Genomic DNA, 13,874 nt, shown 5'->3' with positions numbered 1-13,874 from the left:
GTAGAATTCAAGGGTTATTTGGTCCTAGTGGGTGCACAATAGGCTATTGAAACAAGTCCCTGAGGATAAGGCAGGATATCTGAGCACAGTTTTCTAATCCTCCTTTGATATAAAAACTGTCCACCATAATGGCTCTATTCAAGAGGGGAAAGGAGGATAAACTGCCAACTTTAGTTTACGATCAGTTTTGGACAATTCTTACAATTCATGGTGTGATATTGAATCATTAAGCATTTGGAAATGTTTGGGGTACTCAAACATACAGCTTTTAAAGACAAGTTTTGTCTCACAGATGTAATAGAATTTTGAAGACTGATTGGATAATGGAGTAGATGTGGTGTGGAGGGATTGTGAAAACCATTGAATTAAAACAAGGGAGATTGAGAGAAGGTTTGAAAAAAGGTGTACTAGATTATGACAGGTTTAGAAAAGGCAGACAAAGAGAAACTGTTCCCATTAGCTGATGGTACAAGGACTAGGGGTCACAGATTTAAGGCTTTGGGTATGAGACGCAGGGAGGATGTGAGGGAAAACTTTTTTACACAGCCAGTGATAATGACCTGGAACTCGCTATGAGGGTGGTGGAAGCAGAGGTGATGAATGATTTGAAAAAGAAATTTCATTTTAATTTATATAAAAGGTGGTAGCATTTATTGTTTGTTTTTATAAGTAACAGTGGAGAGCATGGGCAAAGAGACTTGAGGGAAATGAACATGCAAAGCTATGGGGATCGACTGGGAGAATTTTTAAAAATTACTTGTTCATGGGATGTGGGCATTGCTGATTAGGCCAGCATTTTGTGCCCATCCCTAATTGCCCTTGAAGGTGGTGGTGAGCTGGCTCCTTGAACTGTTGCAGTCCATGTGGTGTAGGTACTGTTCGGGAGGGAGTTCCAGGATTTTGAATGGGACTGATTGGATTGCTCTTTAATGAGCTGGCACAGACTTGATGGGAAGAATGGCCACAACGACACTAGATGTTTCACAGGCGGTGTGTTGAACAAATGTTTGATATAAGAGGATATGTAGCTGGCTGATGGAAAGTTGGAAGATGGGGAGGAGACGAAGGGTTAGGGTTGATGGCTCTTGCTTGGCTTGCAAAATAATGTGACAGTGATGTACTGCAGGATTAGTTCTCCATATATATCGACAGTTTGGACTTGGGCATAGGGATTTGCGCAGTGTTCAGCACGATTCGCAGCTCCTCAGATACTGAAGCAGTTGTGGATTTCATTACTGCTTTAGTACCAACCAGTTCCTTAGCCTTTCGCTCAAAAAACACGTTGCTTATTCCTAATTATTTCATGCTTGGTGAGTAAGTGTCTCTGTAATTGGGAAGGATTCAAAAATTCATTGGACAATACTTACACACAAATTGCAGTTGAGATATATCTCTCGTACCAGTACAAATAAAACCGAAATTCAAGTAGCTATCTTTGCCTTTCCTTTAATTTTGTAGGTTCATTGGTGGCTTTTATCTTTTTTTGCTCACAACTTCACCTCCTCAGTGCTGTTCAGCCCTTATGGTTGAACTTGATGAAGCAAGTTTTGAAACTGATGGGTGCATTAAAAATTTATCCATATCTGGTATTGTGTACGTTTATGATTCTTCCTGTTTTTTGCAATTTATCTCGCTCCTGCTGGGATAGCTCCACTACCCCTTACTAAAAGAAGAATTTAATAAGTCCTAAATTTACATTATGTCCCCATTTTCTGCCCGAGGCCTGCACTGTCCCATCAACTAATTGCTTAAGAGGAAATGAGCCAGAAACAACAGGCACATTGCTCACTACAGGATTGTTTTGTACATGCTCGGTCAATTCCAGGTCTGTGTCTTTCCCTTCTGGGGGGAAAAAAAAACTTTCCTTTTAACTTTGATACCAAACATCTAACATAACAGAAATCCAACAACTTGAATTAACAATACCAGTAATGCTGGAGGTAGATTCCACATGAGCGAAATGGAGAAATAAACAGGGTGACTGCCCATCTGACAACATCTCCGTAAATGACACAGGTCGCCTCGTCCTTTCCTCCTCTCCAACCCTTTCACAAATAGCCGGTGGTATCGCAAAGGACACGAGCACTCAGACTAAGCCAATCCGTCCTTCAGAGAAGACATAGCCATGAATCTAAAGTTGCTAGTCTTGAAGTGTGAGAAAAATAATGGTAGCGCATTCAGCCATTTTATTCATTCAGACTGAAGATGTTGAAGGAGGGAGACATACTGGATCCTGATTACAATGTTACGGATTATTGTTACTCTCTCTTTCTTACCTGATTTCACCCCCTCCCCCACCACATCCCCTTCAAGGCCCATGTGACAGCTTGTACTCTTTAATGATGGTGCCCCCCCCCGCCCAATCTCAAACACCAGTTCAATTGGCCGGGGGTAGGGTCGAGGGTTAAAAATGTCCTTTTTCAAACAAGTGAGAAACTTCCAACCGACTTTGCACAGAGGGAAAGGAAAGGGTTTAAAGGAAGGCTCACGCTACCTCAGGCAATGGAATGACAGACTAATTTGGGGGTTCCCCTGTCCATCAATTTGGGTCACCAACTCAACCTACTGGGTAAATAGTTTATGAACGTGGAAGCAGATAGGGCTGGATCAAATAAAACTTAATGAGATAAGTACTGCTGTAAAAGTCAGTGATGTGCAAAGGGATTTGTTGAACACTCTTGTATGTTAGATGAGCCCCTTTGCACATCACTGACTTTCTCAGCAGTACTTAACTTGTGTATAGCAGTATTTGCCTGAATTGGCTGTGCATAAACAGTACCTCCTGAGACAGTTCCACTTATCTCAATATAAAGGGGAGACTATTTCCGGACCCCTCCCAGTTGAGAGCTCCTAAGCTGTCCTGCTTATTGTTGAGTAGGAACTATTGCTTTTAACATATCTAGTTTTGTCATTAATGTTTCTTGGTAGTCAAGTGTCTGGAGTTTTCATACGCTGTGCTCTTAGTGTTTTTAATATTGAGGTTAGTGTAGTAAAAGATTATAATTGAATGGTGAGAGAGGTACGCGAGAGACCTGAAAGCAGTTTATCTTTATCTGTTTCCATTAAATGTGAATAATGCAGCAACTAGTATTCATACACACAGTGCCTTTAAGGTGCTTTTATGGAAAGAGGAGGGTAAAAAGATGAAAGTAGAAAGAAGTAAATGCAGGGTGGTGATGAGAGGGTTGAGAGGTGAAAAGAAAAGATGTTTGGAGAAGACTTGTAAAAGTGATGAGAAAAGAGGAGAGTCGTCAGAAGAGTATTCCAGAGGGTTGAGGGGGAAATTGTACCAGTGGCCAGAGGACTGAAGGTGCAGAGGAGCTGTGCGGCTGGTGAAGCTCGCAAGGGTGGAGTGGGATGATTCCCTAGAAAGATCCTAGCCAGCGGGTGGGTGTCATACCGGCCCACCTCCCTGGTGGCGCTATAGTTCAGTAGAGCTGCCAGCCTCTGATTGGTGGGCAGCTCCTGTCGGGCGGGGTCTTCAGCTCTCGGGGTCCTTGATCCCAGGGGGAAGTCCCACTAACTGGCCTGTCAAGTACCTGAGTGGCACAAGGTGCATCAGGCCTTCCCAAAAAGAGGAAACCTGGGGCGCTCACTGGCTTTCCGGTGGCAGGTGAGACCCCCCCCACACACACACACACACACACACACACACAGACAGACACAGCCGTTGCCTCCACAAGATTCTGCCAGTGGTATTGGATAGTCACTTCTGCGGTGATTTTATTTTTCATCTAATGTACAGGAAAGGTGAAGTTTTCAATCAACGATTTGAAGTTATCAACTGGTGCCTGAAGGCTAAAAGGAAATATATTTTATACTGCCAACAGGGTTACCATCGTAACAAGAGGGTTATGGGACAAGCTCACCCATAGAGACACTAAATAGATCTGAAGTAATCACAGAAATTCTTGTACACATCTCTCTCTAACTGCAAAAACAGCCTGAATTAAATAAGAATGAGTTTAACACCACTGAGAGCCAGTGGGTTACAGGCAGAATGATACTTAAAGTAAACAGTGTATTTAGACAAGAGTATTTGCACTACATCAAACAAAACTCATGACGGAAAACACAGCAGAGCCGCTCGTTAAAATTGGGATTATTTCTCCACCAAGATGCATGGAGCGGTGAATGGTTACATAATACAAATTAAATGCCTAAGATCAGTCAGCTACTTACAGCACTGGGGTCTCCAGGTGTGACTGAAGGGGTGGGGCGTATCACCAAATCATTTCCATTCTGGCTGGGACCTGCAGTGTCACTATACACCAGTTATTTTATAGAAAAAACATGCACTTTCTACAATAATCACAGCCATTTTTGTCAAACTCATGATTGCTGCTTTTCACGGTTAACTTCTTTTGGAAAGATGGGGAGTGAAAGGAACATTTAATGCAATTAGTGAGTTAATTAAAAAAAAGTGTTCAATTGTGGTTTAATTTATTACTTGGTGTGATTTGTAGACTTTTACAATTAAGATATGGACTACTTGTTTGTGTAATAAATTCTAATTGGTCAAAGTTGTCAGGAATTGTTTGGACCATCACTGTCTATTTAGCCTACAGGTAGCTGGGTTTGCTTTTTAATGTTTTACTGATTACTGTTAGAAGACTCAGAGCATTCAGAAAACTGTTGTAGCGCTGGTAGGAAGGCAGTCTCGATCTGGGCGTTTGAAGTTTTCCGTTTTAAGATTACACATGCTGATAAGCTTACACTGTTGGTTTGGTTTATTTAAATTACGGAGCAACAAGAGATTTTCCTAAACCTTGCAAGGCCCTGTCAGTTTTATCCAACACTTAAAAACGCCCAGTAAGGAGATTCCTAACCCTGCGGGTAAGTTTTTCTGCAAGGGGATGGGGGGTGCCCACCCTGCCAGCTATGAGGGGGAAAAACTGTTTATTTCGTCGTTTACAGGCCTCAATGTCTGCAAACCAAGCAACAAATAATGAACAATTTTGCCTCTTCTTTGTCACCATTGCTAGACAAATGTTTATGGATCAGCACAGAGACGAAAAATGCGTCCTTTTGAAGGGTTTCAACGCAAGGCTATTGTAATTTGTCCCACGGATGCCGATTTAAAACAACGGACAATAAAGCGCACTGATGAGGAAGGAAAGGATGTTCCTGATCATGCAGTTTTAGAAATGAAAGGTAGGAAACTGGAAACACACATCCTGTTTAAAAAAAAAAGTCGGAAGAAAAAAAAGCACAGTCAGAAAGCTCTCTTCCCGTCTTCATCCTTTGTTATTGCCCCCACATCAAACCCATTTCACCGTCTCTTCCCTCTTACCAGATGTACACACTATAAACCCCAGGTTAGTACACCAAGAATGTTATGGCCATCACCAGATTCTCTGATTTATGTGGTGTTCATAAGTGCGTTGACGGTAACCAGTTATACAATGTCAAGCGATCTGCTTGGGAATTCAGAAGCAGTTTCCTGGGGATCGCAGTATCTTATTTTCTTTTCCTTGCACCCTACTTTCTCCCAGTGATGAGTGGCATTGGGCCACTGGCGCAAAGATCCATCCTGTGGTGGATCGACCTTTATTTTTGCTAAATCCGAGAGTGCCCATTGACTTGTCTCCTCTCGTTGTGTTTCTTTTTCCCTTTTTTTTTGGTGTGGCCCCCAGCGAACTTCTCCCTGCCTGAGGCTGACGAGTTCCTGGACGACGTGACCTACATCGAGCTGCAGAAGGAGGAGTCGCTGAAGCTGGTGAGCGAATATAATGAGGAAGGAAGAAAGGCTGGCCCTCCCCCCGACAAGAGGTTCGACAACCGAACCGGCGGCTTCCGTGGGCGAGGAAACTTCAACCGATTTGACAGTCGCGGCGGGCAGGCAACGCGTGGGTTCACCCGCGGTGGATTCAGATCAGGTTAGTGGCGGGGGTCAACGAGAGAAGTCCCAGGTTTATTCTGCTTTTAAAATAGCCTCTAGTGTGTTCGTGGCTCGGTTTAGTAGTTATCATGAAATGAAAAGGCTACATCCCCTTAAAGTTTGGGCTAGGCCGTTCAGGAAGCATTTCTTCACACGGCTGAATTGTACGATGGGGGGGGGGGTTTGGTTTCTGCCCCTCTAGTGTAAAAATCAGAGCGAGCCTGCTTCCGCTTGGCCGGATCACCCAGCAGCCGTTAAATGGCCGTCGGGCTATTAATTAGCGTGATATGCAGGACCTCTGCCCCTCACCAAGAGGAAGTTCCGCCGCAGAGTGCTGGCAGTCACTTGGGGGCTGGTAGCTCTTGTGTCCCAGCAGCGCCACCAGAAACAGTGGTCACCACTGGGACTGCAGCAAGGTTCAGAGGAAGGCGTTCAGCGTTGGAACCATGATGTAAGGCGAGTCTGGGATTTCATCCGGGATAGGCTGGGGTGGGGGGTATTATTGGAAAGAGTAAATAAGGGGAGGCATACTGGTTGTGGGGTGGGGGTTTCACACCTTGTGTTGAGGGAGGAGGGGCGGTGGTGGGTAGGATGCCAATCAAGAAAGTAACCCTTCTGGGCCTTCCATCACCAGTAAAATTCCCACGGTGCTGAGAGGAAGCCCTTAAGTGGCTGTTAATTGGTCACTTAAGGGCCTTGATTGGCCCACAGGTAAGGGAGCAGCCGAAGGTTCCCTCAGTGCTGGTAGAAATCTGAAATGGTTTAATTGAAAATTTCAAAACTGATCGACTTTTGGTTGGCAAGGATATTAATGGTTATGGAACCAAGGCGATGAATTCAGCCGTTGAATGGCAGAATAGGCTCAAGGGGCTGAATGGCCTACTCCTGTTCCTATGTTCACCTGTTGCTGGGAAGTTTTTGGCCTGTTGTTTCCCAGTACAGATGCAGGACCCACGCTAGTCATACATCAGATCTGTCTATTTTTAAATGCAGGCTTCAACCGTGGAGGTAACACACAGAACCGTTGGACCAACAGTACCACCAACAGCCGTGGTACCTACAATCGCACTCAGAGCTATAACTCAACCCGCACACCCACCTACAACAAAACCAGCTACAATCAGAGCCAGGTAACAGCTGCCGATAAATAATAGGTGGGGGAGGAGGGGGGTGGAAGAGGGAGGGGGGTTTGGAATAAGCTGGCATATATATCAGCTGGAAATGCATTATTGGATATGGGGGTGGGATCAAGTAACCACTTTTACAGGATTTACACACTTGGTGCAAAAAAGAAAGAGCTTGCATTTACATAGATCCTTTCATGCCCGCAAGGATGTCCCAAAGTGTTTTCCAGCCAATTGTGTTAGTGTAGTCACTGTTTTTGTGGACACACCTGACAGTCAGTTTGTTTACCCAAACCAGATGATCTTTTCAGTAGTGCTTGTTGAAGGATAAATGTTTGCCAAAACTCTTTCCTTGCTCTTTGGATAGTGCCATGGACATCAGTCCAGTGTTTCTGAGATGTCTTTAACATCTGAAAAATGGCATCTCTCACAATCTCTGTGGAAGCAGCTGCGTAGTCTGTGTGCCATATCAGGAGTCAGTCTCGAACCCATGACCCTCTCTAACTTTGCGATGACTGAACAACCACTGAGCCAAGCTTATTCTTGTATTTGGTTTCTTCATTGAATCTTCAACTTAGTCCTTCCTCAGTTTGTCTGGTTGCCTGTTGGTACATTAGGAACTTGTGCTGAAATTTTTCAGCTTTAAATGGATTAAAGTTGCATTGGCTTTGGAGACTTTATATAAAGAAGACTGCAGACTGAAGCAGTTAAAAGTGCTGCTGTTTTCCATTCTGAGCCTTAACCTCCAAAGCTGTAACAAGCTTGACATGTTTCGTTTCTATTTTAGCCAACACCAGCAGCACCTACGACGACACCGACAACGTACGCGCCGACCTACAGTCCGAGCTACAATCAAACGTACAATCCAACTTACACTTACCCCAACTATAGCACCTATGGGAACTACAATCAAAGCTACACTCAGCCCCAGACTGCAACACAACCTTACAGCCAGCAATACCCCAGCCAGTACCAGCAGGTGATTTTTAACAGACTTGGAATGTCAGAATGCACATCTTAACTCTCTCTTAGCATCCAGTACTGTATCCTAGTGCACAGTTCGTTCAATACCCCAACCCCACACCCTCAACAATGGGAATTGAGTTAACTCTAGAATTGAGTTTGATATATCTGGCACTTTGTGGGCTAGCATCAGGAAGGAGAAAAAAAAAATGACCAAAGCTTGTTTAAAAACCCACCTGGTTCACAGGTAAGGAACCTGACACCTACCCTGCCCCTCTCTGGTCTCCCTCCTGGTGTGGCTGAAGGGGTTCAGTGAGCGTGTAGAAAGCTGAGCTGTAGGTGGGTAGGGAATGCAACCGTTTCTGCATCACCCACATTCTAAGAAACATGTAACTGAGTTCACTGATGTCACTAACGGGGAACCTTAATTATTTGATCTCTGGATGGAGAGATCGGATAAGGAAGGTTTGACTCTGTATTTACCTGTAATGGAGGACTGTTCAAAGCGATGCTGTTGCTGATCAGTGTACCACATAAGATGCCCCTGAAATGACAGAAGTGGCCATTTTTGAAAGTGCCTGCTATGAATGTGACATTGATGTTTGAATGAATGTGCTGAAACAATGGCAGTCTTATTGTGTTTCAAGATTTTCTTTGTATCTAAATGCGTTGGAAGCAGTTCAGAGAAGGCTTACCAGACTAATACCTGGAATGGTTGGGTTGACTTATGAGGAAAGGTTGGATAGACTAGGCTTGTATCTGCTGGAGCTTAGAAGAGTAAGAGGCAACTTGATTGAAACATATAAGATCCTGAGCAGTCTTGACAGGGTGGGTGTGGAGAGGATGTTTCCTCTTGTGAAGGAATCTAGAACTAGGGGTCACCTTAAAAATAAGGGGTCACCCATTTAAAAATGAGGTGAAATGTTTTCATTCAGAGGGTCGTGAGTCTTTGGAACTCTCTTCCTGAAAAGGCGGTGGAAACAGAGTCTTTGAATATTAAGGCAGAGGTGGATAGATTCTTGGTTAGCAAGTGGGTGGTAGGTTACTGGCGGTAGGTGGGATGCAGATTTTAGGTTACCATCAGATCAGCCATGATTTTATTAAATGGCGGAGCAGGTTTGAGGGGCTGAATGGCCTACTCCTCCTTGTTCGTATGTTTGGATGAAAAAACTAATCGGTCTTTGGGGATTGGGTGGCATAGTAGGTAACACTTTAATCTCCTGGACCTGTGTTGGCATCTGGATAGGATAAACATCTTTCTTAACAGTTGTGTCATTTAAAGTCCAAGTGCAAACTAGTTAGGAATTGGCTGATTTGGGGCTGGATTTAATAGCCACTGTGGTGGGCCAGTTCACTGGCTGGAGAGCCAGTGGCAACCCCATCGTGGCTATTCTTAGGTGCCATGAGGCAATTAAGTGCCAATCAGGCGCCTATGTGGTCAGCATCAGGGCTCCTGGGTCCTGCAAAGCAGATGTCCCATTTCCAAGAGCTGCTGGCCAATCAGAAGCTGACAACTATTTAGTCTCTGCAATGCCACCGGGAGCGGTGGTCATTATCAGTACTGCAGCAGCCGGGAGGAGGGAACAGTCATGAAGCCCTGGAACCCGGGTAACTGGGGTGGGCTTGCCGGGGCCAGTCAGGCAGGCTTGGGGGAAGGGGCTTCAGTTTAAAGGATGGTAGGGGAGGGGGTCTTCCCATGGAGAGGCCCTTGCCCCTGGTGGGTCCCTCCATTGAGCACAAGGTGTCTGACCGGGTGGGCCTTAATTGGCCTCCAGACAGGAGGACCGCCCTCGACACTTCCCTCTCAAGACTTAAATTGGGGTGGGGAGTCAGGAATGTGATGGGTTCTCCGTCCCAAGCCTTCCAGTCTCATCATAGGGCTCTGCCTCCCGGTGGCAGGGGGGCATAAAATTCCACCCATGGTTACTGCTCTGAAATTAAGATGAGATATTGGGACAGAACAAGAGTTTTATTGTGGATGTTCTCTAATGGACTGTAACATATTCAGTGCACACTGGGCATTGTGCTGAAGCAGTGCTTGATCTCCCTCAGTAACAGCACCCATTTAAACATTTTTATGAAAAGCTAGATGGTTCTATGTTTTTTTAAATTTTTACTTGTCTTGAAATGTTTATGTTGCATTTTAATGAATCTTAATGTCTGTGAATTTAACATTGTCCATATTCCCTTTGTCCTCCAGTATGCTCAGCAGTGGAGCCAGTATTATCAGAACCAGAGTCAGTGGAACCAGTACTATGGGAATTACAACTATGGAAATTACTCGGGAGGATCCCAGGGCTCTGGGACACAGTAAAACCCAAATGCCGAAGCTCTTGTCACAAAACCATTTTTTAAAAAAAAAACCAATAATTCTACTAGCAGTCTGTTGTATTTAAGATTTAAAAGCTGCATCAGGGTGTGAAACACACCAGTCTTCAGGCATTTTATTGTGTCGATATAGTAGTAGTGATTGTATAATTGAAAAAAGATGCAAAGAGAAGGAATAAACAGTTTTAAGATTCTGGGATGTTTCATGTAATGACGCCTTTTTAGATTTTTATGTAACTTTTTACTGTTAATAAGCTGTCGATATTTTGTCGGTAACTAATGACAAAATTTCTTTGAAACTATTAGAACCTTGAACATGTGTTAACTTTTTTTATATAATGTATAACTATTCACGTGACTTTGCTTGTGCTTTTCTGTCGAGTCTGGTTGAAACAGCTTTTGTATCTGGGGAAGATTTAAGATTGAATGACACACACACACACACACACAGCTTTTGGTGTTACTGTCCTCAATAACGTCTTACAAGAGTTTGTGTTTGTCTGAAATATAATTAAGGGCCCAAGGAATATTTTTGACCATACTGTTGGGTTTTAGCATTGTGTCTATTTGGGCGAAGAAGAGCGCTGAGAATTATCTCTGAACACCCTTCAGGTTTGGCAGTTGTGCTATTGTAAAAAAAAAAGCAGGGATTTAAACAAAGAAATAAACACTCCATATTATGTACAGACCAAACCATTTTACAATATCATTCAGGCAATCAGTTTATTTCACCACCATTTTGGCTGATGAACTGAAAAATTGTCTTCCATCTCTAGAAGCTGACAAAACGTATACTGTTAATAAAAACAAATCTGCCTATCTCTCAGCTTTGGGTGTGTTTTACTTCACTTGCTTCATGCAGCCTCGGTTCCTGAAAGGAGTGCGCTGTGTTTCGCTTTGCACCTGGGGAAGGGGTGGGAGAAAGGGAGGTGATTGTCTTGGCTAGTTATCCTTCCTGAGGTGCTGTGCTCATGAGGAAGGTAGATGATGACATCCTGAGACTTGCTGTGATGGTGAATGCTTGGCAATCTTGTAACGTCAGCCTTTTATCACACTGTCCTAAGGTAGAACTACTGATCTCCATTGCTGGAGTCGATTAGGTTTCATTGTGATGCTCCAAATAAACCAGTTTTGGAAAGATGTGGCTTGTGGGCCAGCGCCAGAGCTCAACCCCTGTATCTCTTTGGCTTGTGGCCTGGTGATGAATAACTTGACCTCAAACTAGACAAGAAATGGCAACCTGGTTAAATTCAGTCCAAACTGATCAGGAAGGCATGATGGGCTGAATGGCCTCCTGTGCTGTGTCATTAAATAATTAGGATATTTGATTTAATTTGGTTTACTCCCTCCACTTGGCTGGCCACTAAACATTTTCAACTAATAGGTCATTTACTATGTGACTACTCATTTTCCCACACTAGCAGCAGATAAGGTTTTGCCTCAGAGAAGCAAATTTCAAATTATGAATTTACCCCTCTTTCTCTCCACTCTCCCACCCTGGTAGATTGTCACTTGAATGAGTGGCTTTAGTAACTTTTAATCACACATCTTGGGCAGGCATGACTAGGTGCAGGAACACCTAGTTTGGAATAAATATTCTAGAGCATTAATAGGTAGAAGCTTTACAAGAAAGAGTTAACCTTGATGACTGAGCAAGGTGACCCTAATGAATCACTGAACTGTACGGATCTGGAAGACCCTAGCTTGATCTCTGGTAGATGCTGGGTTAGATAGGTTTTCGACCTGAGTGGCAATCTGGTGAAACAGATTGCATGCCCTGTAGAGAACCTGCTTGATTTTCAGTACAGGAATTTCAGTGGGGTGAAAAGCAGCTGGAAGAACAAGCGACCAAAGGATATAAAAAGCTATCCCAATGCTGTTTGCTTTGGGAGGCAGTGAGATTTCATGACTGGCCCTACTTGAAATGAATGTGTGGAGGAAGTTGGACTGGACTTTTATGATGCTGCCTTGCAATCACATAACCTGCTGACCTGTTGGTGACAACGCGAGAAGTGGCTCATTGGAAATGGTACCAAAATGAACTCATTATCTATGGGATTGAAACGATGGGCGTACTGGGGGGGCGGATGAGGAGGAGGGAAGAAAATTGGAGAAATCTTCATAAGAAATGATTCCATGCAAGATAGTGGCCTGCATTGTAGTGACCCACACACTACTGTTAGTGTTTTATTTGACTTTATAGGTAGCTTGTAGACATGAAATTGCTTGTGGATAAGTAAATTTATTTGTCATATTGTAAAATTCACAAGTTTGTGTTGTCACTGATCCATGTAGAAAAGTGCTTCATATTCCATTCTGTTACACAGGCAAAGACTAGTTATTACAAGAGTTTTATCCTAGGGGTTTATAGTGAAAATATGTTAAATAATCCTAGGAACATTGATCACCAAGATGCCTATGTCCTGTCAGACTGTCAATCTAGACTGAATGCTTCATAGTGTGAACACTTGCTCTTTTTCCCTGTTGATACCTGCCATTTAACTTTGCATTCGGTTAAGTTCTAAAGCTATTGCTTTGTGCTATGTCGGTACTTTGTTACAATGCCTAAAACTGAACAATTATGTTTAAACAAAAAAAGTCATTAAAAATGTATTTTAAACTCATCTGTACATTGTTTGCAGTTGATCTTTGATTTAAGCAGCTGACCAGCTTCACAAGTGGACCGGGCACTCTTGTGGAACTGGATAACTGCCCCATGACCCAGCTTTGGCATGCAGATGATCAACCTGGAGGCTTCAGTTGCTCTTCAGCTTTTTATAAACCCAAGAATTTCAATTTGGACAGTGCATGTGTTGCTGTATACGCAGTCACAGAGACCTCCCAAGAATTGGGATACCTGAAGGTTTCATCTCAGCTTCTTTAAACGCCTAAGAGCTGCAAAACTATTAAGATTCCCAGGTACCTCATTGCTTTGACTTGTTTTCGCTCTGGCCATGCACCTTGGTTTGACAACAGTTATGGCTATGTTGTCACACCTTGAAGGACTGAGTCTCCTGCAGAAAATTTATTGCACGTGGGTCAGCCTCGCAGGTCATAACAATGGCTGGTGTGAGAAATAGAATTATCACAGCCTAAAGTAAGCATTTACATTCACTTCTCACATCCTTGGGGGTTGCCCGACAAACTTAATAAGTCAATGAATTGCCTTCAAAATGCAGTCACCTATGTAAGCAAATGCCAGTTGGTGCATAGCAAGATCCCACAAAGATAAATTATCGGTTGGCTTTTATTTTGAAGATGTTGGTTGAGGGCAAAAATTAGCTGCTGTTCAAATATGATTGGATCTTTTACATCTATCTGAACAGATGGGGCTTCAGTTTAAGGTCTCGTCTGAAAGCCAGCATCTCTGGCAGTGCGTCACTCCCTCAGTACTGCAGTGGAGTGCCTGCATAAGGTACTCGGACATCACAACAGATGAAACTTTGTTCTGAATCTGCTTGTGTTTATCCTGACCTGTGAATGCTTCATGCTCAGGCAAAACATCCATTCTGTAGTGCCAACCTCTCATTTGAAATGCAGATATTTTTAGTTCGAATAGTTGTTACAGTCCAGCAGTT

At 43.5% G+C, this 13,874-nt stretch overlaps 1 protein-coding gene across 2 annotated transcripts in view; it reads left to right on the top strand.

Annotated features, from left to right (window-relative positions):
• LOC144671390 (heterogeneous nuclear ribonucleoprotein U-like protein 1) overlaps positions 1-12,920 on the top strand; it is an 80,816-nt gene extending 67,896 nt beyond the window's left edge. For both annotated transcript variants that reach the window (XM_078533277.1, XM_078533278.1), the window contains exons 11-15: positions 4,986-5,154; positions 5,637-5,879; positions 6,875-7,011; positions 7,793-7,984; positions 10,169-12,920. In XM_078533277.1, coding sequence (XP_078389403.1) covers positions 4,986-5,154; positions 5,637-5,879; positions 6,875-7,011; positions 7,793-7,984; positions 10,169-10,282 — 855 coding nt within the window. In that variant the 3' untranslated portion in view covers positions 10,283-12,920. The remainder of the gene's footprint in view (positions 1-4,985; positions 5,155-5,636; positions 5,880-6,874; positions 7,012-7,792; positions 7,985-10,168) is intronic.
• Positions 12,921-13,874: the final 954 nt, after the last annotated feature.

The sequence above is a fragment of the Cetorhinus maximus genome, chromosome 32 (assembly GCF_964194155.1).
Source record: "Cetorhinus maximus chromosome 32, sCetMax3.hap1.1, whole genome shotgun sequence".
Lineage (NCBI taxonomy): Eukaryota > Metazoa > Chordata > Chondrichthyes > Lamniformes > Cetorhinidae > Cetorhinus > Cetorhinus maximus.
The sequence above is the reverse complement of the archived record's forward strand: the minus strand, read 5'-3'. Positions and strand labels throughout refer to the sequence as shown.